This window comes from Podarcis tiliguerta (assembly GCF_965153285.1).
Source record: "Podarcis tiliguerta genome assembly, chromosome: 14".
Lineage (NCBI taxonomy): Eukaryota > Metazoa > Chordata > Lepidosauria > Squamata > Lacertidae > Podarcis > Podarcis tiliguerta.
The window spans coordinates 40,453,814-40,479,536 of record NC_139547.1 but is presented as its reverse complement, the minus strand read 5'-3'; the positions used below and the strand labels follow the sequence as shown (position 1 = coordinate 40,479,536).

The 25,723-nt window shown below is 44.2% G+C and overlaps 2 protein-coding genes across 7 annotated transcripts in view; one reads left to right on the top strand and one right to left on the bottom strand.

Moving 5' to 3' along the window:
* Positions 1–3,987, bottom strand: part of ACSM5 (acyl-CoA synthetase medium chain family member 5) — a 24,212-nt gene extending 20,225 nt beyond the window's left edge. For 2 of the 6 annotated variants that reach the window (XR_014504917.1, XM_083413561.1), the window contains exon 1: positions 3,602–3,987. The gene's annotated coding sequence lies outside the window, so the exon portion shown is untranslated. Of the gene's footprint in view, positions 1–3,423; positions 3,572–3,601 lie in introns of those variants that run through there. The other 4 variants (XR_014504918.1, XM_083413562.1, XM_083413564.1 and 1 more) reach the window with 3 other exon arrangements.
* Positions 604–25,723, top strand: PDILT (protein disulfide isomerase like, testis expressed). Its single transcript, XM_083413584.1, has 11 exons — positions 604–882; positions 11,322–11,528; positions 13,843–13,976; positions 14,488–14,625; positions 15,778–15,888; positions 16,812–16,937; positions 17,684–17,881; positions 21,361–21,481; positions 22,213–22,394; positions 24,818–24,895; positions 25,531–25,723. The coding sequence occupies exons 1-11, from the start codon at positions 681–683 to the stop codon at positions 25,600–25,602; spliced, it is 1,569 nt and encodes a 522-aa protein (XP_083269710.1). The 5' UTR covers positions 604–680; the 3' UTR covers positions 25,603–25,723.

Genomic DNA, 25,723 nt, shown 5'->3' with positions numbered 1-25,723 from the left:
TGTGCACCACATGGTTGGTTTTATGCTATTGAAGCAGACTGTAAACTTGTTGAGCTAATAAATAAGATGGACCAGTGCTATGACTTGGTATAAGGGGAGCACCCCAGGCAGAGCCGGAGCAAGCCAATCAGGCGCCTGTGGCGGCGTGCATGCCCTGCGCTGAAGGGCGGGGCCAGTCACCAGTGGGGCGGGGCCAGCCAGGGCAGGATGCTCCGCAGGACCCCTGAGGAGTCTGCCTGCCTCCTCCCACTCATCTACCTGACAGCTGGGGGGCGGCGTCTAGTGGACCATTTGGGGCAGCGAGGAGTCTGCCTGGCACCCAAGCAGCCATGTCACTCCCAGGAAAGACACGTGGCTCGGGCGTGCTGCAAGCCCTGTGGTGAGTGCCACCCGGCATTTTGTCACCCCCCTCAGTGGTGACACCAGGGGCGTACCACCCCCACTGCACCCCCTTCCTCCACCCCTCACCCTAGGTTCCTAAAGTGTTAGCAGCTTTAACACTTCAAAGAGGGAACCGACTCGATTCTCTTTGCAGCGAGCCCTGTCCCCTATCTCTAATTGTGTGGGAATTAAGCCACGTGGCCTGCTGATAAGGCCATGGACATTTTTAACCAGAGCAGACCCAGGCTAGGTCCCCTTTCTCCTCTTCCGTGGTGTCTGCAACGTCCTGGAAGGCCAGAATGAGAGCTCTGTGGCTGCTTGTCCTGACTGGTTTAACGTGCCTTCCTCTTTCTACCGCAGAAGGTGGCATTGGCCCGTCGGAGAAGAAACTAAAGAAAGCCAAACTGTCCCAAATCAAGGAGGAGGACAATGTTCTGGTCCTGAAAAAGAGCAACTTTGACAGGGCTCTGAATGGAACACAGTACCTGCTGGTGGAGTTCTGTAAGTACTTCTTCTTCCAAAAGAGATATTACTATCTATCTATCTATCTATCATCTATCTATCTATCTATCTATCTATCTATCTATCTATCTATCACTACATTTCTATTTCCTCTTTCCTCCAAGGAGCTCAAGGTGCCATATGTGGTTCTGTTCCTCTCCATTTTGGCCTCACAACAACCCTGTGAGGTAGGTTAGGCTGAGAGACTATGACTGGCCCAAGGTCAGTCAGTGTGTTTCATGGATGAGCAGGGATTTGAACCTCAGTCTAACCACTAGGCCATACTGGCTGATGAGCTAATCTTCACAAAATGGGCACTTTAAACCTGAATGTCTAACAGTGCTGGGGATGTAGGGTAAATTTTATTTAGCTCTCATTTAAAGGTGAATCTGCCTAATTTGTACTTTTTTGGGGGGGGGGAGTACAAGAACCGAAACACAGCCATCATGCGAAATTTGCACTTCTCAGAATTTTGTGGCACAGTTTGTCAGGCAACTCATATATACAAAAGCGTATATTAGCATAAAGTGTACCTGAAGATGCTTACATTCATGCTAACAACATGCAAAAATGTGTGATATTAGGGGAAGTCACTCTACAAAAATGTAGATATTAGGCAAAATTGTGTGTAAGGAGAAATTAGCACTAAAATGCTGGTGAATTTTCATGAATATCACACACACACAGTGATGTGGAAATGTGAAGCAAACTTAAGAATGGAAAAATGAGAAAACGAGGGAAACAGAAATCAACGTATTTGCCTCATGCCACCTTAAACTAACTGTGCAATCCTTACAATGCCTGCTCAGAAGCAAAATAAGTCCAATTGAATCAACAGGAATTACTTCCTATGTTGTCCAGAAAAGAATGCTTCACTTGGGGTGAAAAGGTCTCCCCATCTCTTATTTATTCCACCCTTTCCATGGGCTCATTGAGCTGGGGTATCTAAAGGCCAACTAGTCTACTCGCCAAGCCAAATTTAGGACTGCTAAATCTCCCCCACTCTTAACCAATATAGAAACTGCAGCCAATGATCTGCTTTAAGCAAAGAAGAAGCATATTATAAGATAATCTAGATGCTGTGAAATCAAGTCAAGGTGCCGTGCCCTTATTTTCTCGCTGCATAATGTATACCAGCTCATGGTGTGTTCCTGCTGTTGACTTTTCAGTTTAATCCATTGGTATAAAAATATGCCAAGGTTGATTTTGGCTTTGATCTAGCAATAGTTGTAGTCACTTATTAACTTTTTAGCAAACTGAAAAATCAATGCAAATAATGAACACCCATTATTAGTGCAGAACGATTTTGTGGATATATGTTTTGCTAAAACATATACAGAAGAATTATGTATATGTATATGTATATGTATATGTATATGTATATGTATTCTTCTGTATATGTATTCTGTATATGTATTCTTCTGTATATACAGAAGAATTCTGTTTGAAGTTTTGAAAATGGGACTTTGGGGCAGCAAGTGAACTTGTCGATTCTGTTTTCTGTTTTTTTCTGTTTCCCTTTTTTCCAGTTCTCCATTTTTCTAGGTTTGTGATTATTATTATTTTAAGTCTCCATGGATGCCCATAAGCATTTCAGAACATTTTCTCCCTAATATACAGAGTTCTGAATGCAGTTTTTCCTGAAGTAAAAAAAATGCAAGTAATTTCCACTGATATAATGCATTTTAATATGTTGTTTTCATGAATATATGCATTTCTATGCACATTGCTTGGCTCGGAAAACAGCATCGAAAAACATGAAGTACGAATTTTAAAGGATAATTGTGTTTTGGTTTGCATATTGCTTTGGAAAGTGATAGGTTCATGTTACAATTTGGACAGAACTGAATTTCTCCCCTCTCCCTGGAGACTAGTCATACATGCCTTTCTTACAGAAAATAAACAAAGATAAAGGACGTGAATACGGTATTGTGTGTTTTCTATGCGGTGGAGGGAGAGACACACACATTTTGAATGTAAAATGTGTTATTGTGTGTGAGTCACTGAATTTCTTGGAAGAGGCTTATTCATGCAGCTTACTCTTTGACCTTCTTATGTAACAGTGGGGGGGAAATGCATATTCTTTCTTCCGACAAAGAAAAGTATGTTCATTAGAATTATGAAACTCTGGAGGATCAAAAATTTGTTATCTAGAATGGGGTGGGGAAGGACTCTCCCCATTCCCTCCACTTCCATGGGTGCATCTAGGGACTTTCTGCAAGCTCTCTACCTACCCCTCTGTGCTGTGACCCTTTCCCTATAACGGAAGCACTGATGGCCACTGACCAAACCCCCAAAATAGCATATTGCACAGTGCCCACAGCTGTCTGCATTTTTATTTTTATTTTTTTGTAATTTGAGAGCGAGGGCTGGTTGTCCACACACACACACACACACACAAAACTTTGGCTTGTATCTACCAAAGTTCTACTCAGAGTAAACCCATTAGAATCAATGTCCCTAAGTTCCAGTGCTTTTTTTCCTGGGTACACAGTACTGGCAACTTCCCCTCCCACCAAATGTTAAAAGTGTGGGACTTACATCACAACTTCATGGTGAATGCCAGCACCTTTTCTTCGAAAGAAAAAGCACTGATCATGTCCATTAATTTCTACTTTGAATAGGACTAGAGTTGGATACGGACATTTGTTCACAGGGCAGGCAAAAACAGAGTACCCCAACTCCTCCTCTAAAATATTTAAGCCTTTTTAGTACTCACCAGTCCTCAGGAGTTGCGGAGTGGGTGGACGTCTTGACTAAGCCTCTTGCTATGACTGCTGGGTCCCTGGTTCCCCTCTGCAGATCCTTTTCTGTACCCCGTGCCTGGGTTGTTGTTTTCAGGCAAAAGTGAAAGCTTGCTCGCAGCTGTAGCCTGAATTGCCTGGCCCGACTGTCATACAATCTGTGCAGCAGGGGTGGGACAAAGTCCAGCCTTGGCTTGGAGCGGTGCCCTCAATGCTCACATCTGCTGTGTGTAGTGAGGGGTACCCCATTACTTCCTTTCTTTACAAATCGTTAGTGGTAGCTGCTGCCTATCGAGACTGGTAAGGCAGATGACTGGGAGACTAGCAGTGAGTGGAAGCAGAGGCAATGCCAAGTAAGAAGAATGGAATGTGGGGGTTGGCCAAAGGCAGTCTGAGATTGATGGGGTCATGCAAAATTTGCTTGAATAGGTCAGCCTCCACTGCTTAGAAACTGCTTTCCCTCTGCAGTGGAGACCCCCAAAGCAGCAGCAGCAACAGCTGCTGTTATTATTATTAGTTTATTATTATCATTAGTTTATTTATTCCTCAAGGAGCTCAGGGTGCAGCAAGATAAGCTTTCATCATGTAACAGGGCAGGGAACCTCGGGTCGAGGGTCTGAATGCAGCCCTCTCTCTATCAGGCCCTTAAGACTCTGCCCAGGCCATGCCCCAGAGGCCACACCCTTCACTGGCTTGGCTATGTGCCCTTTCACTAGGCTGGTATGTGTCCTCAAATGGTGATAAAACCTCTTGCTTGCCTGGATAGAGGTTGGAAAGCTGTGCATGTCTGACTACACCGATTTTCCCCATGGCCACCACAAGTATGTGGCCCCCGGAAAGAGGGAATTTGGCCCTCAGGCTGAAAAAGTTCCCCATCCATATTGTTTTCTAATGATGCACCACTGTACCCCGCTGAATTATAGGTTTAGGAATATTATTAACGCCTTATCTCGGTGGGGAGGGGTGTTATGTACTGAAGTTCTCACCCTGGGCCAGCAGGGGGATACTGTAGATAGTTATGCAAATGAAGGATCGAAAGTGACGTTCAGTGATTGGATAGTTTGTATGCAAATGAAGGATCGAAAGTGACGTTCAGTGATTGGATAGTTTGTATGCAAATGAAGGATCGAAAGTGACGTTCAGTGATTGGATAGTTTTAGAAAGTTGTTACAGTAACAAGGTACTGGAGCTCTATATAAGCAGGCTGACTGAGGCCTTTAGTTCAGTTCTGTTCCAGCTTACAAATAAAGAGCTGCTTTGGAGAAATCGCTGTGTCGTCTGCTATGTCAACCCACAACTTAACAATTATATTTTGATCCAACCCTACCTGCGGGGCTCTCAGAGCAGCATACATGGTTCTTCCCCTGGTGTTATCCTCACAACGACCCTGTGAGGTAGGTTAGGTTGAGAAATTAGTGACTGGCGCAAGGCCACCCAGTGAGTCTCATGGCTGAGTGGGTGATCTGAACCTGTGTCTCTCTGACCATAGGTTCAACACACTAAACTTAAAGCTTACAGCTGCATTCCTTTATGCAATCGGAGATGTTGAAAGATTTCCAACGCTCAGCCGTGTTGAGGCTGGGATCAGTGTCCATAGCGTTGCAGACCTGTGAGAACATAAGACTCGTGTACCTGGCCTTGAAGCAGCGAACTACGCCTTGGTGGAGAGGCTGGATGACAGAGGTGGCGCTATGGGGCAGAAAGACAAATATGAGCAAACCGGGCTCCCTCGGGGTGGCCGGGAGCATCATCGACAATCAGCAACACCTTAAAGTCAATTCCTTTCTCTTCGAGGTACTGATTGACCTCTGGAATGAAGCACCGGTGGAACCAATCCAGGAATATTGCTGCCGTCACCCAAGCCTTTTTGCTCGATTACCAGAACGCAGGCAGGAGATGTTTGCCCTTGCCTTTTAGGGCATGAGGATTTGCAGACCCACAGAGCAAGCCGGGCTTTGTTAAATGCCCGGCCACATTGCAACAAAAGAACAAAATCACATGGTCTTGGGCCACCTGTCTTTCTGCTTTCGAAATGTATGTGTGGCTGGGCATTTTCTTCCAGAAGAGCCCCATCTTGCCAGCGCTGAAAACTTGTTCTTTTCTTCTATCAGTTTCTTTAACTGTTTGGAGTAGGGTTTCGCCCATTGTTTATTGGCTGGCACAGCCTCACCAGTGCTGTGCCCGTTTTTCAGGTTGAAGCTGTTGAGCCAACCTTGGCTGGCTTTGAACTCCTTCTCATCACAAAGCCTCCCCTCTTTGATAAGAGGTTTGAACAGCACGTACAGGTCAAAAGCTTTTTCTCACATCATGTTGCCATCGATGGGAACGCCTTGGCCATTCATTTCTTCCAGCCACAAGTACAACCCCTTTTCCGCCTTCACCAAAGTCTGATCATGAACTTGGCTCGTCACCTTAGCCATTATGGGAGCACCCGAGGATTTCCCAAACTTGGGTCTCCAGCTGTTTTTGGACTACAGCTTCCATCATCCCTGACCCCTGGTCCTGCTAGCTAGGAATGATGGGAGTTGTAGTCCCAAAACAACTGGAGACCCCAATTTGGGAAACTCTGCTCTAAATGCCACATCACACTGACTCTGTGTCAAAGTGGGAGCCAACTGCTATTCATGCCAGCTTCTGCATGTTGCCATTCGCCCTAAGAAGCAAAATAGATTGGGCAAAATAGATTGGGCTGCCCTGGTTGGGGCTCCACTCACAAATTGCCCTAAGATCCATGATTCTTGAATATCCCCATCCCCAAATGTGGTTACATAAAATCCTAACAGGCAAGGATCAAAAGTCTTCTGTTTGAGTTCTCTTCTCTATCGAATGCCATAGAAGACATTAGATGAAATAATTAACGTGCCAAGGAGGCTGCTGGGTATTATTTCAAGGCAGCTGATGACTGTGGCAGGCTAGAGGATGATTAATGGAGGTCTCCTGGTAATTATGATGAAAATAAATGTTTCGGGGATTTGCAACTGATCGGCAAGTTAAGATGAACAGATTAAAACCTTCTAGCCATTTATCAAAAGTCTAATGAAAGTGACCGTCCCATGCTGGTTTCGGATGGGACAGTTACATAATACGGTGTCTTGAGGAATAAATACAGGAAAGTTATTTATTTCTGCATTCAGATGGCTGTAATGAGCCATAACTTTCTATGCTACCTCAGCCTTCTCTCCCGCTGTTGCAGAGGATGCTGTGACCATTGGTCATGCTGGCTGGGCTAATGGGAGCTGGAGGCCAGCAAAATCTAGAGGGGCTTGGTTGGAAGGGATCTTTTATTTTAATGGCTGTCTGCTCTCAAGGTCGGTTTAAAGAGAAAGGAGAGGAAGGGCTCTCTGGTAAACATAACTCTTCTGCATCTGAGTCCAGCATTCGCTCTCTCCTGCTCAGAGAACTGGAATACAGAGTTGATGCCTGGGTGTCCCCACCTGGGACCCAGGTGGGTGTTGTGGGTTACCTTGGGTTACAGCCGCTTCAGGTTGTGTTTTTTTGGGTTACAGACTGCCGAAACCTGGAAGTACCGGAACGTGTTACTTCTGGGTTTTGGCGGTCACGCATGCACAGAAGCGCTAAATCACGCTTTGCGCATGCGCAGAAGCACCAAATTGCAACCCGTGCATGCGCAGAAGTGCAGACACGGGTTATGAATGCTGTGGGTTGCAAACGTGCATCTCGCACGGATCACATTCACAACCCAAGTGCCCACTGTATGTCAGAATCCGCAGTGCGCAAACCCCTATGCAATTACATCCTCTGTCATAGAACATGTTTCTGATACACAACTGACCACGGCCTGCTATGTGCATGAACACATTCTCACCGTCACAACCACAACATATCTTTGCCACTGGAAATGTGTTGGAAATAAAGCCAACTCTCTCCTGCCTGCTTATTTTGCAAGGAATTCAGTGCTGCCTTGGCCTTGAAGCTCTGACAGCTTGCTACTTAGTTTTAACAAAAAGCAGATACCTAGCTAAACAGAGATTTTTAATGCATTTGTTTTACACACTTGATGTAATGTTTGTTAAATCCCAAAGCCAGAGATGTCCAGTATCAGATCATCTCTGTCAAGTGAGTCAATTAAGGATTGAGGCCCCTTTATGTTTTCACATTGTTGAGTCAGAATCACGGAGTTGGAAGTTTAAGCATTTTCTCCTTGTAACCCACCCCCCCAACCTGCAAATAAAAGATGCATTTTTGTGTTTTCGCTAACAGTCAGGGCCTCTCTTATCAGCTCTGCATAGCAGAATGAAACTGGCCTTCAACTTCAAAGCCAGGACAACAATAAATTTTCCTGATCCAGACAAGTCTTCATGTAAGAGATAGCAGAAAAGCAACATTTTGTATGGGACAGAAGAACAGTGAATTTATAAGCTTTGATTAGTAAAACTTTGGCAGTAAGAGCTGTTTGACAGAGGAACAGTCTCCCTTGGGAGGCTGTGGACTCTCCTTCTGTGAAGGTTTTTAAGCAGTTGGCCGTCTGTTGTGGATGCTTCAGCTGAGATTTCTCCATTGCACGGGGTTGGACTAGATGCCCCTTGGGTCTTTTCCAACTCTAAGACAATTAAAGATACCTATTGCCATACGGGACGCGGGTGGCGCTGTGGGTTAAAGCCTCAGTGCCTAGGGCTTGCCGATCGAAAGGTCGGCGGTTCGAATCCCCACGGGGGGGTGCGCTCCCACTGTTTGGTCCCAGCGCCTGCCAACCTAGCAGTTCGAAAGCACTCTCGGGTGCAAGTAGATAAATAGGGACCGCTTACTAGCGGGAAGGTAAACGGCGTTTCCGTGTGCGGCTCTGGCTCGCCAGAGCAGAGCAGCGATGTCATGCTGGCCACGTGACCTGGAAGTGTCTTCGGACAGCGCTGGCCCCCGGCCTCTTGAGTGAGATGGGCGCACAACCCTAGAGTCTGTCAAGACTGGCCCGTACGGGCAAGGGTACTTTACCTTTACCTTTATTGCCATAGTAATTAGGAGAAAGCTGTTCTGACCAATGAAATTAGTTTTAAGGGTCTGTTATCCAATCATATTGCTGAAAGGGATCGCTCATGGGCTAATCATGTAAGGAGAATGTTATAAAAGTGCCTTGAATTTTGTATCCGGAGTCCAGAATTTGGAGAATTCCTCTGGATCATTTATTCTTACTGCAGTCTGCAATAAATCTGAACTCTTTCCATGACGCTGCTGTCTTTTCGGTGTCATTTCCAGACCCCCTTTGTAGGGTAACAGAATCACTCTGGCTCTTGAACTGGAGGTAATCTTGTCATTGTGACTACTACTAGTCAAACCTTTCCTCGCCAAAAGGACATGCTGTGATCTGCCAGGGGAAATTTGGCATTTTAAAGCTCATTTTACGTTGTACTTTATTTGGGCCTGAGCTAAACCTCTGTCGATGTTGCTTTGTGTTACTTTCATTCATTTTGTAACGGTCTGATAACCTGATATTGTTGTTTAGTCGTTTAGTCATGTCCGACTCTTCGTGACCCCATGGAACAGAGCACGCCAGGCACTCCTGTCTTCCACTGCCTCCCGCAGTTTGGTCAAACTCATGCTGGTAGCTTTGAGAACACTGTCCAACCATCTCGTCCTCTGTCGTCCCCTTCTCCTTGTGCCCTCCATCTTTCCCAACATCAGGGTCTTTTCAAGGGAGTCTTCTCTTCTCAGGAGGTGGCCAAAGTCTTGGAGCCTCAGCTTCACAGTCTGTCCTTCCAGTGAGCACTCAGGGCTGATTTCCTTCAGAATGGAGAGGTTTGATCTTCTTGCAGTCCATGGGACTCTCAAGAGTCTCCTCCAGCACCATAATTCAAAAGCATCAATTATTTGGCGACCAGCAATTCTGGATCTTATAGTTTGTTGCCCAGGAATTTGCCTAATCCTCTTCAAAGCCATCCAGATTAGTGGCCATCCCTACTCCTTGCGGGAGGGATTTCCATAGGTTAACTTCCTATGAAAAAGCATTTCCTTTTGTCTGTCCTGAATTTCCCAACAATCAATTTCATTGGAACATCCCTGCTACAGTACACAGTAATTGAAGTCTTGTTGCATCACAGAAGTTTCCCATCCTTAGCTATGTTGGGATACTGCCAGGGAGACAAAGTCCATCTTGACCTCCATGTCGTCTCCGGACGTCCATTGATCTCCCGTAGACATGCAGTATCAGCAATTAGCGACACGAGCTCCAGAAATAGCTTGAAAAGGATCCAGAGCTCTTGCACACTCTATCAGCAGATATGCACAGCAAAAGATGCACCCAGGAGAGCATGTTTTACAAGTTTATTCAGCGTTGATCAGAACAAAGAAAAACCATGACTGCCTGCTAGAGAGTTTCCGGCAGTGAGAGATGAAACGAAAGCAAAAGACATAACATAAACATCCTGTGAGACAGGAAATGCGCAGGCTGTGACACAAACATCCTGCTCCCTTTTAAGGTGGAACGGAAATATCCTAACAAGCTACTGGCACTATTACACATGCCATGTAATGTTTGTGTTGTATTTGTGGGAGATCAGTCTTTTAGCTTTGCAGCTCCTTTCCTCTGGAACTCCCTGCCTGTTGATATTAGGCAGAGCCTTCATTGCACTGTTTTCGATAGCCACTACAAACTTTTTAAAGGCAAACCTACCCAGAAACCTGATTTTATTTTGTACATTTTTAAAAAATGTTGATATTATCTATGATACATTTAATACATCTACTGCTTTTAAAGCCTGCTTTATTACTATCTTCAACGAATATTTTGCATTGTTTTATTAATGTATTTATTAATGCATCTATTATCGTTGAAATTTGTACACAGCCCTACATCTGTGGAGCTCAAGGCAGTTCACAATATAATATATAAACTGCTTAGAGATTATTATTATTTGATTAAGCGGTATATAAATCTTGCTAAGTAAATGAAATAAAGAAATAGCAAACACACACTTCACCTGGTCACAGTCCTTCCCACTATGAAGATGTACTGTAATTCTATTTATATTAGCATAGTTCTTTCTAAATTGCATCTATAAATATACATTAGCATATGCAACTTGTACACAAACCCATTCCAAATCTCATTCTCTTCTGTGGTGATCAAAGCTGGATTTACGTATAATTGAAACAAGCTATAGCTTAGGGTCCCACTCTCTTGGGGCCCCCAAAAAAATTAAAGGGAAAAAAACCCCTGGGTGTACATTTCCAAAATATAAGATAAAAAACAACCTAAATAAAACCTAAATACAGCAACAGTGTTTTGTGTTGTGTAGGCTCCTATGAAGTAAGTAATGAGCCCCGCCTACTAGCCTGCTCCCTAAAATATCACTGGTTTGCTCATTTTTAATATACTTCTTCTTAATTGTATTTCAGTTCAACAATTACTTTGATAAAATACATATTTTGTTACGTGCAAATGGCTTTAGATACCTATTAGGTCCATAAATTACCAAATAGCATATATTCAACACAAAAAAACAGTGACAAGTTGTTGTTGACAAAGAACAGCTGGACATATAAAGGGCCCCATTACCTTCAGTAGCTTAGGGCCTCATCAAACCTAAATATGGCTCTGGTGGTGATGCTGATTATGGGCTTCCTACGGGCAAGTGGTTGACTGTTGTGAGAACAGGCCGTTGTTCTTCTGTTCTTCTGTGTAAGGGGCATTCTAGCCAATGTGGATAAGCAACTGCTTTTCTTTGTCTTGGTTTTCCCCAGACATCCCGTTATCTGGACCTTCTCAGAGCTTGGCTGCAGAGTTTGCCAAAGCTGCAGAACAGTTGAAGAAGGAATCTGTGGATATCCGATTTGGCAAAGTGGATGTGACCGATCAGAAAGACTTAAAAAAGGAATTCGGCATCCTGGAATATCCGACCCTGAAGTTTTTTGTAGACGGTGACAGGAAAAACCCCGTTGATTGCAAAGGTAAACCCATATGCAGCTGCAAATATGCCTGTTTGCTCACAAGGGGGAGCTTGTGCCCAGCTCTCAAGCATACAATGGAATCATTTCAAAACTTAATAAATTTGAGCACATGCAAGAGTGTTGAATAAGGACAGGGGCGTTTAGGGCTGGGTGGAAAGGGGTGGGAGGGAGACAGTTTCACAAAACACTTCATCCCCCACAAAATATGCCCGCTGCATTGGAAACAGTTAGGTCGTGTGTGTCTATGAAATGGGATGAAAATGCTCACTTTTCATAGCGGAGACATAAATCTTTGCTCACAAAAAGCACACTCTGAACATGTCGTCTGCCAGCATCACCAGATGCCAGCGTACTCCAGAGATGGGGAATTCCTGGTCCTTTGGCGGTTGTTAGTGTTGGAATGAGGAGAGGGGGAGGGAATAAAACACAGTGGCTGCAATCTTCATACCGCAACATTTTGTTGCAGGGTCTCATTTGGTCAAATCTTTAAAAACCGCTGTGGCGATCACACAGGACCCCGGACGTTTGACGGTCTATTGACCCTATGCCACCACTGCGATTGCTTTTTCCGCTGCCACCACCCCGTTCCTCACAGGGATACATGGAGTCCAGACAGTTGTTAACATAAACAAATAATCAAGTTTATTTTTAAGTGCAGGAACAAGCTTGTGGTTTCAGTTAGTTTTTCTTGACAGTTTCTTAATCTTAGTTCCTAACAACTTCAAACTGATTATCCCCAACTATCTATCTGACTCCACCTAACAATTCCTCTCACTCTCTCACAATACAACTCTACCAACCCACACCTAATCTACCCCTCTTCCCTCTTCAACTCCCAAACCTCAACTAACTTTCAAAACCTCCCACTCTAACTTTTACTCCCCCCTTGCATTCCCACTGGCCAATCACATTCTCACTCATTTAACCCTTTCCTAATGACCCACCTAGGAGGCAAACGCCACAACCGCTTTCAACTTAAGCAGATGGATTTTCAGGAGTTAAAACTTTGGATCCCTTGCCACTGGGGAAAGCTCAGCTTCAGCACTGAACAGCTCATGCACTGCTTCTCAGCACCTTTTTATTTCCCCTTTTGTTTAGCGGAAAAACATGGGTTTTGCTTCTGACACCTAATTCAATTAGGCAGCCTGCTCAATAAGCTGTGGAATGATCCCGAAATCATTCTGGATTAAATTGCTAGTCGATATTTTGTGCAGCGTTGGGCTAAACGGTGTTTTCCAGATTTGCCATGTAAATCACATCAGGACGTGCTCTTTTCAAGGTTTTCTTTAAGTAATAATAATAAAAAGGAGAGTAGCTTGACCTGAACAAACCTGAACAGACGCGAAAGCTAGTGATTAGGCAACTAATTGGCAGCACATCCAATTACACAGGAAAGGTACAATCGTGCATTAGTTAAGCCAGGAATGGGGAACCTATTTCACCCCAAGGATCACGTTTCCTTCTGGGCAATCTTCTGTGGGACACATGCCATGCCAGTGGTGGGAGGAGTCAGAGTTAGAAGTGGGCGGAGCAGTGAATGTGAATATTTACATTTAGACTCATTTCTACACACCTTTCTCCCTGTCTTCCATCCAGGCAACCAACAGGCACTGTTGGAGTTCAGTGACATATTCCAGCCAGGCAAAAACATTCAGGGGTGCAAAACAGGACCTGTGAGAGGTTCTTGCAATTGCCATATCGCTTAAAATGAGCGCTAAACTCTCGCTAGTTCAGACTTTTCCTCCTTTTACCTTTACAGGTCTGATTTCAAGCGGAAAATTCTCCCTATTAATCACCAATGTTTATCTTCCTCCAGGTGGTCTTATATCAGACCTCCATTATAGATGGGATTCTCTGGAAGATCATTTATTGGCATGTTATGCCATGTACCCTAATATTCCATCGATAATGGGTGGTGACCTGTGAGAGGTGGGACAGTCCTGAGGGCCAGATAGCGAGATCTGGAGGGCCACATTCAGACTGCTGGTCTGAGGTTTCCCACTTCTCAGTTAAACTCTCTTAAGGTGTTCTGTTTGGATGTGTGAAAGGGCAAGTCGGGACATGTGGAGCATTGGGCCCCATCTGTACCACACATTTAAAGCACTCACGTGCCACTTTAAACAGCCATGGCTGCCCCAAAGAATCCTGGGAATTGTAGTTTGTGAAGGGTGCTGAGGAGATCCACTATTCGCCTCACAGAACTACATTTATTAGTGTCCTGTGGGAAAGAGGGATTGGTTGTTTAATGATTCTGGTGATTGTATCATTCCTGCTGATAAACCTGTTGATTCTTCTTCTTTTCTTTTTTTTACAGGAGTTAGAGAGGCTTCTGCCTTTATTACATGGGTCAGGAGGCAAATAGGACTCAGTACTGTACTTCTTAATAGCACAGACCAGGCCAAAACCTTCATAGACTCCGATGATTTGGTGGTGATTGGCTTTTTTAAGGTAAATTAATATGATGCAACAGCAAAAAAAGCTAATGCAATTCTAGGCTGCATTTACAGAGGTGTAGTGTTCAGACCAAGGGAAGTAACAGTACCTTGGTCAGACGCCACCTGGAGTACCATGAAATTTAGCAAAAAAACAAAATAACATCTGAGGTCCTAAACTGCAGCTGATTTAGCCTGTGTGCAAATTCATCCCTGAGTTGCCTGTTGTGTCCTGTTGTTGATGTGCAACTCTTAGGTGACTTTAAAGGAGGCTTAGACAAATTCATGAAAGATAGGGCTATCAGTGGCTATGAACTGTGATGGCGATATGCTGCCTCCACGGTCAGAGGCAGAAATGCTTCTGAATAACAGGTGCTGGAAGCTGTAGGAGGACAGAGGGCTCTTGTGGGCTTCCTACACACATCTGGTTGGCCAATGTGACAACAGGTTGCTGTACTAGATAGGCCACTGGACTGACCCACCAGGGCTCCTCTTGTTTTTCTCCTCCCCCGCCCCCCCTAATACAGAGCCTTCAAGGAGGAGCTGTGGAGGTTTTCTATGATTCTGCAAGAGATGTCCCTGAACTTCCGTTTGGAGTAACAGCCAGCGAAGAGGTTTTTGCTGACTTTGGCATCAGAGAAGACATGGTGGTTGTGTTCCAAAAGGTATTATTAACACGTGTATCTTATATACTAATGTTAAACTCATTCTCCAGTGCGATCCCTATGTAGTGGAAACAGTGCAGAAATACACTATATGTATAAAAAAGCTGTAAGGGAACAGGGACAGGCCAGCAGCTTTTGGCTCTCCTCTCCTTGAACAATGTGGTGGAGTGATTAAGAGCAGTGGACTAGTAATCTGGTGAACCGGGTTCGATTCCCCGCTCCTCCACATGCAGCTGCTGGGTGACCTTGGGCCAGTCACACTTCTCTGAAGTCTCTCAGCCTCACTCACCTCACAAAGTGTTTATTGTGGGGGAGGAAGGGAAAGGAGAATGTTAGGCGCTTTGAGACTCCTTAAAGGGAGTGAAAGGCGGGATATCAAATCCAAATTCTTCTTCTTATTATTATTATTCCTTCCAGCTGCTTGTTACAAGAACTCCATTATGGTCTTGGTGTCTGGACTTGTTGTTTTCCTTCAAACTCCCAATTTCCTTTCCTTTTGTGCTATGTCTTTTATATTTGAAGCCTGAGGTGATATTTTGTGATCACTTCACAGAGCCTTTTCCTTTGCTGGAGTGAAATGCTTCAACTAAATAGCTGGGTAAAATGAGAGAAGTGCAATGTTTTCACATTAGTGGAAACAGCCTCTGCTATCTGTCAAGTGATTAAACACAGCCATTATGCTTTGACCGATGGAAAAATGTCGTGGCTCTTTAAAAAAATGAGATGACTGTGTTTGATGGAAGTTGTAGTCCAGGACACCCGAGGGCTTCAGACATGGGATATTCCAAGCCGCAGCTGGAGAGGCCGAGGATTAAAACTGGGACCTTCTGCACACAAAGCAGATGGTTAGAGAAAGCTGCTTTATCAAAGAATTGTAGAATTGGAAGGGATCCGGAGGGTCATCTAGTCCAACCCCCTGCAATACAGGAATCCTAGCCCCAGCCATCCCTGGGTGGGCTCGAACCACCAACCTTCTGGTTAACAGACAGACACACTGACTCATTGCGCCACAGGAGGGCAGCCATTTTTCAAACATCATTTCTCGAAAGGCACAAGGCAGCAACTGAATCCAACAATTCGCCCACCCCATGTGAATGTTAACAGGGAATGTAGCCCGCTTTATTGTTAAATCGAATATTTCTTCTGCTCCAGGGAAAGCCCGTTCATAATGAAGCGTCCAAAGAAGGCAAACTGAACAAAGTGGACCTTACTGGATTAATAAAAACATTCACCATGGATTTAGTCATAGAGTATAATCTTGAGGTGAGTTTGGTGCTGCCTGAGTGGTTGGAGTCTCAGATTTGGACTGGGGAGACCTGAGTTTGGGTCTCTACTCGATCATTAGGCTCCCTGGATGATCCGGGGCCATTCTCTATGACCGAGGGTACACTGAGATGAGTGGGTCCACGCCCCATTTGCCCTAATAGCCCAGACTTCTCTGCTCAGCTCAATACAGTGGTACCTCGGGTTAAGAACTTAATTTGTTCCGGAGGTCTGTTCTTAACCTGAAACTGTTCTTAACCTGAAACACCACTTTAGCTAATAGTGCCTCCTGCTGCTGCTGCGCTGCTGGAACACGATTTCTGTTCTTATCCTGAAGCAAAGTTCTTAACCTGAGGTACTATTTCTGGGTTAGTGGAGTCTGTAACCTAAAGTGTATGTAACCTGAAGCGTATGTAACCTGAGGTACCACTGTATTCTCTACAGCAGGGATGTGAGCTGCTTCTATCTCCCTCTCCTAGTAAATGCTCCAGCTCCCAACTACAGTGGTACCTCAGGTTAAGTACTTAATTTGTTCTGGAGGTCCGTTCTTAACCTGAAACTCTTCTTAACCTGAGGTACCACTTTAGCTAATGGGGCCTCCTGCTGCTGCTGCACCACCGGAGCACGATTTCTGTTCTCATCCTGAAGCAAAGTTCTTAACCTGAGGTACTATTTCTGGGTTAGCGGAGTCTGTAACCTGAAGCGTATGTAACCTGAGGTACCACTGTACTAGAATATCTCAAACTTTGAAATGGTCCCACAGTCTTGCTGTCTCTGAACGGGGCAGTAAAGAATTCAGGTTCATTCATTTCAACAGGTCTACTCTAAGTAGGGCTTAGCTGACTACAACCCTCAGTCTCTTTCTGGATTGTGACCTTCGTTGCCAGGCTTCTGTGAGAGAGCTCTGATGTTTTGTTTTCCAGACATCTGTGAAGATTTTTGACGTGCCCGTTGAAAATCACATCGTTCTCTTCATGGCCAAGAGCGCTGACATGTTTGGCTCAGCTTATGACAACTATACATCTGCTGCCTCGGAATTCAGAGGGAAGGTTGGTATCATGTCGCTTTCTGGAGTTCTCCTGGATTGCAAATATTGGATGTCAGAGTGCTGAGGACATTGTAGATGTTTGCTTTCCTGGGATCGTCTCGCAAGCCTAGGTTCAAATGCAGTTCCAAAGGCAGTCAGTAAGTGACAGACTGGGGGTGAGCAGCCGTGCAATATGAGAAATAGCCCCAGTCATATAGTTGTTTATAGGTTTGACATCTGACTGGAGGGTGTTTCACAGGGCAGGTGCCACTACTGAGAAGGCCCTCTGCTTGGTTCCCTGTGGTAGATATTTTATTCATTTATTTACACATTTATAACTTGCACTTTCATACAAATATATCAATGAAATATACAACAAAAGGCATCCATAAAGATATCATTTTAAACATGCGTGTTGAAGCTTTTTCTACAATCAAATAGTATATTTTTTTAACGAAATAAATAAATAAATTGTTGTTATTGTTATTTGAATTTCTATACTGCCTCTCACTTGAGGATCACAGAGCAGTTCACAATAAAGCAAAGCAAAGCAAAATAAAATAAAAATCAGTCTTCAGGCACCGTTTAGGACAGCCATTTTGAGGCCCCAAATGCTGTTGGATTACAAGCCCCACTGTCCCCAGACAGCATAGCCAATGGTCAGGGATGATGGGAGTTATAATCAGAACAATGTCTGGGGGCCCAAGGTGGGAAACTGTTCTGGGATGTAAGGGGGTAGGAATATTTCTTGCTTCTTTCATTCTTCAGATCATGTTCATCTTCGTGGATACTGATGAAACCAGAAATGGCCGTGTGATTGAGTACTTCCGGGTAACAGAGGTAGAAGTCCCTTCCGTTCAAATCCTGAACTTGACAAGTAACGTCAAGTACAAGATGCCTGCAGATGAAGTGACCCCAGAGAATCTACGACGCTTCTGCCGGAACTACTTAGAAGGAAAAGCAAAGGTGAGCTTTTGGGATGGAAGCAAACAGGGTCACGCTTTTCATTTGGTATACCATGGCAAACAATTTGTTGGTTTCATTGCTCTGGCTCCTATTGAGCCTCACAAGTGAATCAATTGCTTTTTTTGCAGTGTTTTATTAATGTGCATGTATAGTTAAAGTTAAACCACTCTAGAAATTGTAATGTTGATGGCAGCTGATGATCGGTGGGTTCTTTGGCTGGCAGCCAAAGGGAGCCTGTAAAATGCAGGCTTTTTTCTCTTTCACCCACCTTGGAAGAAAATGCTTCGCCAACCCTATGCTCAATGCTCCCCACAGCACTGGGAGTAGGGCTAGCAATGCCCTTTGTGCTGTGGTTCGCAGGCATTCACTCACCAGCAATAATAGTGCCATGTCAAATTTGGCCCACGAGGCTGATCCTGATAAGGATTTGATTTGTGGAGCCAAAACAGTTCCCCACCATTGCACTAAACCCTGCTGTCTTTTAGCTATAGTCTCATAATTTTTCTTTTCTGTTTCCTTCAGAGTTGCCTTACTTCTTTTTTAAAAATGCTGTTGTTGCTTGATTGGTTGGTTGGTTTCAAAGCCACTTCTGCCTTAGGGAGGAGGTGGGGTTGCGGGCACTCATGATCCCTTCACATGCGCAGGGGTGTGGTCAGCCTTGCACGATTGGGGAGATTCCCATTTGTGTCACTGCCCAGATGACCAATCTGATTTGTCTGGGGGTGTGGCCTGCTTGATTTAAGCAGGATGCAGTAGGAAGCTCTCCCCTTTTCGCGCTTCCAGCTGCTCCAGTTTTTCCACCCTCCTGCCCTTTAGGATTTTTCATCTCTTTTGACCTTGCTGTGGACTCTGGTTGGTTGCTGTTGAAAGGCCTGGTAGGACTTTTTCCACTTGGCAAATTGGCACCAGCCGCTTGATTTTCGCCTACCTCATAGTAAATCATCACAACTTTGTAAGGTTTGGTGGTTAGGCATTGGAATATTGCTGGAGAAGAGGGGAGGGGAGGTAGCGCCATCACCTCCCCCACACATTGAAGGGTATTCCGTTAAAGGATTCCAGGGGGGGGGGGTCGCCCTGTCCGAAGCCTGGAGAGGCTAGGGCCTAAGGCACAACCCCTATTGGTGACCCTGGGGGAGCTCCTAGTTGATGTGCATCAGCAGGACTCCCCCTGCTGGTGGTTAACCCTTCCCAGACTCTCTGCAGATGGGCAGGAGTCAGATATGGTTAGGTCCAATGCCTAAGCCAATACCGCTCACAATATGTAACCAATAAAGTTGTGGCCTTTCTTAGCCCATTAACCTAAAATACTGCCGTCAAGTGTCTTTATTCAACCTCGGGGGGGGGGGGGGAGTCGGGACTTTGCCACACAACAAGCCTTTCCCAGACATGTTCTTTTAATATGTACATTTGTCTTTAATATCTGCTGAGTTTATCTCTGTCTTGATCATTTTATTATGTCTGCTGTTTTTAAAGTCTGTCTTGCTTTTGCTCTTTTTAATCAATATTGCATGCAACGTTATGTGAACTGCCTATATATTTTGATGAAGTGGTATATAATTCTTGATAAGGAACTTTATAAATCCTCAGCCGGAGTTCGAGATGAGTGGAATGCCAGGTGGAGACATGGTTCAATAATATTTGGGATATTGCTGGTTCAGAACGACTAACTGGGCTCAGAAGAATTGCAGATGGGGTTATAAAAGAAAACACCTTTGATGAAACCTGGTTTCCCTTTTTTTCATATGTAAGGGGAAAAGAAAGTAAAGTTCTTCCACCAGCTTCACAAACCTTTGTATGGAGAACCTGTATGGCCTGCCAATGTTTTGTTGTTGTTGTTGTTGTTGTTTAGTCACTTAGTCATGTCCGACTGTTCGTGACCCCATGGACCAGAGCACGCCAGGCACTTCTGTCTTCCACTGCCTCCCACAGTTTGGTCAAACTCATGCTGGTAGCTTCGAGAACACTGTCCAACCATCTTGTCCTCTGTCGTCCCCTTCTCCTTATGCCCTCCATCTTTCCCAACATCAGGGTCTTCTCCAGGGAGTCTTCTCTTCTCATGAGGTGGCCAAAGTATTGGAGCCTCAGCTTCAGGATCTGTCCTTCCAGTGAGCACTCAGGGCTGATTTCCTTCAGAATGGATAGGTTTGATCTTCTTGCAGTCCATGGGACTCTCAAGAGTCTCCTCCAGCACCATAATTCAAAAGCATCAATTCTTCGGCGATCAGCCTTCTTTATGGTCCAGCTCTCACTTCCATACATCACTACTGGGAAAATCATAGCTTTTACTATATGGACCTTTGTTGGCAAGGTGATGTCTCTTCTTTGTTTTAAAACCAATGTTTTAAAACCATGTAAATTGACGCCATGGTTTTGATGCTTTGTTCTTTGCTGTGACTGCATTGTGTAGTGCATTTTGGTTTAAGATGAGTGGAATGCCAGACATATTGAATCAGAAGATGCTGAGGGAACAGAGTAGAAGGAAATCCACTCCCTATTCCGTACATGGTTGGGGAAGGTGCCTTACAACAGGGAAGTGTTAAGTTGTGGGTGAACACAGCGATTCTCCTAACAGCTCTTGTTTATTCACAGGCCAGAACAAAACTGAACTGAAGGGTTCAGCCAGCCTGCTTATATAGAGCTCCACTACAACGCAACAGTAACCATTTTCTGTAACTATCCAATCACTGAAGGTCACTTTCGATCCCTTATTTGCATATGTGGAGTTGAACTATCTACAGTATCCCCCTGCTGGCCCAGGGTGAGAACTTGAGTACATAACAGGAAGGGACATAGCTCAGTAGCTGAGCATTAGTCTTGTATGCAGAGGTTCAATCCCCAGATTCAATCCCTACCATCTCTAGGTAGAGCTTGGAGAGAACTCTGCCTGAAACCCTGGTGATCTGCTGCTAGTCAGGGTAGACAATACTGAACTAGATGGAGCGAAAGTCGAGTCAGAATTTCACCAAGGGCCCTGGAGTGATAGAGCATCTATTCTGTATACAGATGGTCTCAGGGCGAGTCCACGGTATCTCCCAGTAAGTCTGGGAATGTCCTCTGCCTGAAATACTATAGATCAGCCTTTCTCAACCTGTGGGTCCCCAGATGTTGTTGAACTACAACTCCCATCACCCCTCCCATCACAAGGCCAGAGCTCAGGGATGATGGAAGTTGTAGTCCAACAACATCTGGGGACCCACAGGTTGAGAACCGCTGCTATAGATGGACCCATGGCTTGACTCAGTATAAAGTATCATCCTATGTCCCTGGGATTTTGACAAATTGCTCTACTGTAGTGAGTAGTTCTGCTCTCCTGCTATGGGACAAAGCAGACAGCTGGTAATTAAAGCGAAAGGGAACATGTGGCCAGCCAGATAAGCCTCACCAAGGACTTTTAGAAAAGAGAGCCACTTAACCACCCAGCACAGCTTCAAAGATGAGCCCCTGTTGACATCTTTCCTTATCTCTTTCCCCCTTATTAGCCACATAAATCCAGTGAGGAAATCCAAGAAGGCTGGGATAAGAAGCCGGTGAAAGTGCTGGTTGGGAGCAACTTTGACCGGGTTGTCTTTAATAAGAAGAACCACGTGTTTGTCCTGTTCTGTGAGTATCACTTGCGCTTCTGAAGAGGAGACTCTGGTGGATGAGCTCTCACAGGGAAAGAATTACTTGATTTGATTGAAGACAGCAGCAGTGGCACACTGAGCTGATATGGAGTCAGCTTGTGTATGTTCAAGAAATGCTGCTAGTTTAAACTTGCCTGCAGCGGAAACAGTTTTCACTCTCATGGCGCACATTTCATGCACACTTGGACCACTTTAACACTTTATGGAGGATCCTAGGAACTGTAGTTAGTTTGCGGGTGGCACTGTGAGTTAAACCCCAGAGCCTAGGACTTGCCGATCAGAAGGTCGGCGGTTCGAATCCCCACGACGGGGTGAGCTCCCATTGTTCGGTCCCTGCTTCTGCCAACCTAGCAGTTTGAAAGCACATCAAAGTGCAAGTAGATAAATAGGTACCACTCTGGCAGGAAGGTAAACGGCGTTTCCGTGAGCTGCTCTGGTTTCACCAGAATCAGCTTAGTCATGCTGGCCACATGAGCCGAAAGCTGTACACCAGCTCCCTCGGCCAATAAAGTGAGATGAGCGCCGCAACACCAGAGTCGGCCACGACTTTATCTTTAGTCTAACTTTGGCTACAGTTCTGTAAGCACTCACTAGCTGACTGCACCATTAGGTGTTATAAGTTCCAGGACCACAACTATTTATTTATTTATTTATTTATTTATTTATTTATTTATTTTAAAATGGCATATTCTTGGTTTTCGATCCCAGATGCACCCTGGTCTCGCGACTGCCAAAAACTGCTACCTGTATGGGACGAATTTGGCAAGTTGTATGAAAGCCGGAAAAATGTTGTCATTGCCAAAATAGACTTCACGGCAAATGACATTCTGTTAATCAACCTGGAACGGTACCCCTTCTTCAGGTACTTTCCTGCAGGATCTGAAACGGAGGTGAGATGTTTTCCACCCTCATTGGGTACTTATGGGTAATGGATGTCTTGTGATGAAATAAGGGGGGTGCAATTCTAGCAGCAAGCAAGGGTGTTCTGTGGACTCAAAAGCAAAGGAAAACTACATTTCTTGCTGTTACCATGCGTGAATCATGGAGAAACCGACACACACATCTGCAGAAAGGTAGGTGAGTAGCAGCACTTTCCAATTATATTTGTGGGTGTGTCAGAGCTAGGGTTGCCATACGTCTGGAATTTCCTGGAAATATCTGGAATACTGTTGTCCAGGAAAATCCATGTCAACCCATGTCAAAGCTCAACAACTCCTCTGTCTGGATTTTCACTGTTTGGTAGCCCTAGTCAGAGCACACCCACTGGCGTGAATGAAATTTAGCTGGCAGATGGGTCAAAAAGCTACGGTTCCATAATGCAGCAGTTATTGCAATGTGAAAAACGTTAGAAAACAGGACAGAAGCACTAGCATTATATTCAGGAAATGAATTCAGCATTCCCCCACATCTGAATGGGCACTTAATATCTCAAGCAATGCTTGAAACGTTTCTGGGTGCAACAGAAACTTCTGGCACCTTCTTCCTGACCCACCATTCTCTTGTGCTTTTCAAAAAAAACAACAACAACCATGGAATTAGTCTTACAACAAAGGAGGTCACAAATAATAAAAAATACATCAAACAAATGGGTTTGCTCCACCATTTGGATGGATAATCTAACTGAAGTGAGAACATCACCTCTGGAGCCAAGTAATTCAATTCAATGGCACTCTTTTATAATTAAGACATTACTCAGGTTTTCATTTTTCCCCCTGCTCTCTCCCCCTATTCCCCACACATAAATTACATTCAAAGACATTTGTCCTCATTTAATCTCTTAGGAAGGTAATTCTGTGTGTGCATGCCCAGGTTCTAATGAACCAAAGAGGGAGCCCTGAGCATTTAGGTGGCGTAAAAATGTGTCTGTTTACAGAAGCCTGGGGCATTTGGTTCTTTTTGGAATATAAATGCATTTCCTTTTCTTGTTTTGCATTGCTCCTGGCCTGATGTGTTTTCACCCTCTAGGAATACTAATTGAGAAGGTTGGCAGCTGGGATGTGTTGCCATTAGTTCTCTCAATTGGCCATGCACTGGAATAAAATAATCAAATCACAGATTTGGAGGGGCGGGGCAGGATTTGTATGCCACTGGGTCCAATTTCCTGCTCGATGCTGGCAGTCCAGAGTAGAGATGTAAAATTTCCGGAAATTTTGAAGCCATGAGGAAAAAAACGTTTCCCACTGGGGAAAAAATGAAATTTTGGAAAATTTGAAAAAAAAAAAAAAGTGTGGAGTAGCTTTACAAATTGTGTGAAACACAGTGTAGATAAAAATATTATGCTTGCAATAAAACAGGTAACCACTCCCTTTCCCTCAAAAGCAAGAAACCATCAACATAAAAAATAATCAGATTTGCCCCTTAGCACCAACAGCAAATAAAGTTAAGGTCCACCTCAATATTTAAGCTCCATGAAAGGTCTACAGGTTTTTTCAGGTTTTTTCCCAAAGCCATTTTTTTCAGGAAAAATTGGGAGAAAAATAGTGTGTGGAATATTCAAACTATATCAAACTATTTTTTAAAATATTTTTTTCCCGGAAAAAGGGGCTTTGGGGGGGAAATGGGGGGGGACCTGGTCCTCCCCCATTTTCCCAGGTTTTTCCCAGGCCTTCCCATCTCTAGTCCAGAGTGAGAGCATCCCTATCAAATGGATGTCCAGTCTGTTTGAATATTTACTAGTGTAGATGAGCCCCTCCCCAATCAATAATTGGTTTCATTATTGAACTGCTCCTGCCATCAAAAAAATAATCATAATGTTTAACCAAAATTTAGCCTGTAACTTAAATCTGAATAACAACCACCACCACCATGATCTACCATATATTTTGGAAAGTTGTTTGTCTCTTTGTCCTGTAGGCATCTGGATACCTCTAAAGATATTGTAAGCAGTTTTCTTCATGGTAGTTCTTCAGATCAAAGAGCAGGTTTTTGTCTAAGTTCAGATTCACTTGGATGACATTTTGAATCAAGATATGAAATAAAAAACAATCCCATTAATTAAAACAGAAGATTCAGGTTGAGAGTTCAAGGGAAATGTCTTCAAAAGCCAGCAGAATGCCAATATGGATTGGGACCTTCATAAGCAATGGAACAATGGGATGTATCCAGCTAAGTCCTACTTTGAGCAAAATTCATAAACCAAGTTAGTAATGTGCATTAACTTCAATGAGTCCACTAAAAGTACACAACCCAATATGTGTCTTAAAGGATGTCTGTAGGGCAAGCATGTACCAAGCATGTTGCCCTAAGAGTTCACAAAATAACAGACAATTCACTGTTCCATTCACCTCTCCCCCCTGTTTTTTCCTCCTCAAAGGTTGTCCCATACAAAGGCGAGCACAATCTCGATGCTTTTGCTAAATTCTTAGAAGAACAAATTAAGGCAAGAAAGAAGGTAAGGTATACATTTATGTTTAAAGGTGGTTTTAGGATTGTCTTGTACACAATGGATTCATGTACCCATGCCTGAGGAATCCTGTCTTTGTGGATTCACAATGCAAAATTACCTGATCCACACTTCTTGGGTTAATGTGTGGCTCAGAACCTATAGCACAGTCCGAAGCATGTTGGCGCTGTGGGTTAAACCACAGAACCTAGGACTTGCCGATCAGAAGGTCAGTGGTCCGAATCCCCGCGACGGGGTGAGTTCCCATTGCTCGGTCCCTGCTCCTGCCAACCTAGCAGTTTGAAAGCACGTCAAAGTGCAAGTAGATAAATAGGTACCGTTAAGCATGTCTACTCAGAAGTAAGACTTCTTGAATCCAGTGGGGCCCATGTCCTTCACAGAAGGCCACTGGCCCACCCCCAAGTTGTAAGTCCAGCTTGGCCAGTTTGCTTCTTCTTCTAACGCTAACTTGTTATGAAGAGGCTTTGTTTTTCTGGGGTTTTTTTGTATTTTTGTATTTTTGTACTTTTGTATTTCTTTGCTATTTTGTCTTTTTATGTAAAAAAACTTAATAAAAAATATTATTAAAAAAATATGAAGAGGCTTTGTTTCATAACTTACTTTTTTATATGATTGTTTATCAGGACTCATCCAAAGCCAAGAAAGAAGACCCTGAGAAGGAGAAGGAAAGAACTGTGCAAAAGGAAGAGCTGTAGGTTTTCCTTAAAGCACAGATAACATTGATTTTTGAAGGATGGTAGAGTTGTTTACAAGAATCTTGACCTGATCATGGGGATTTGGGAAGGTATTCAAACAAATAAAGACAAGAGAAAGAAA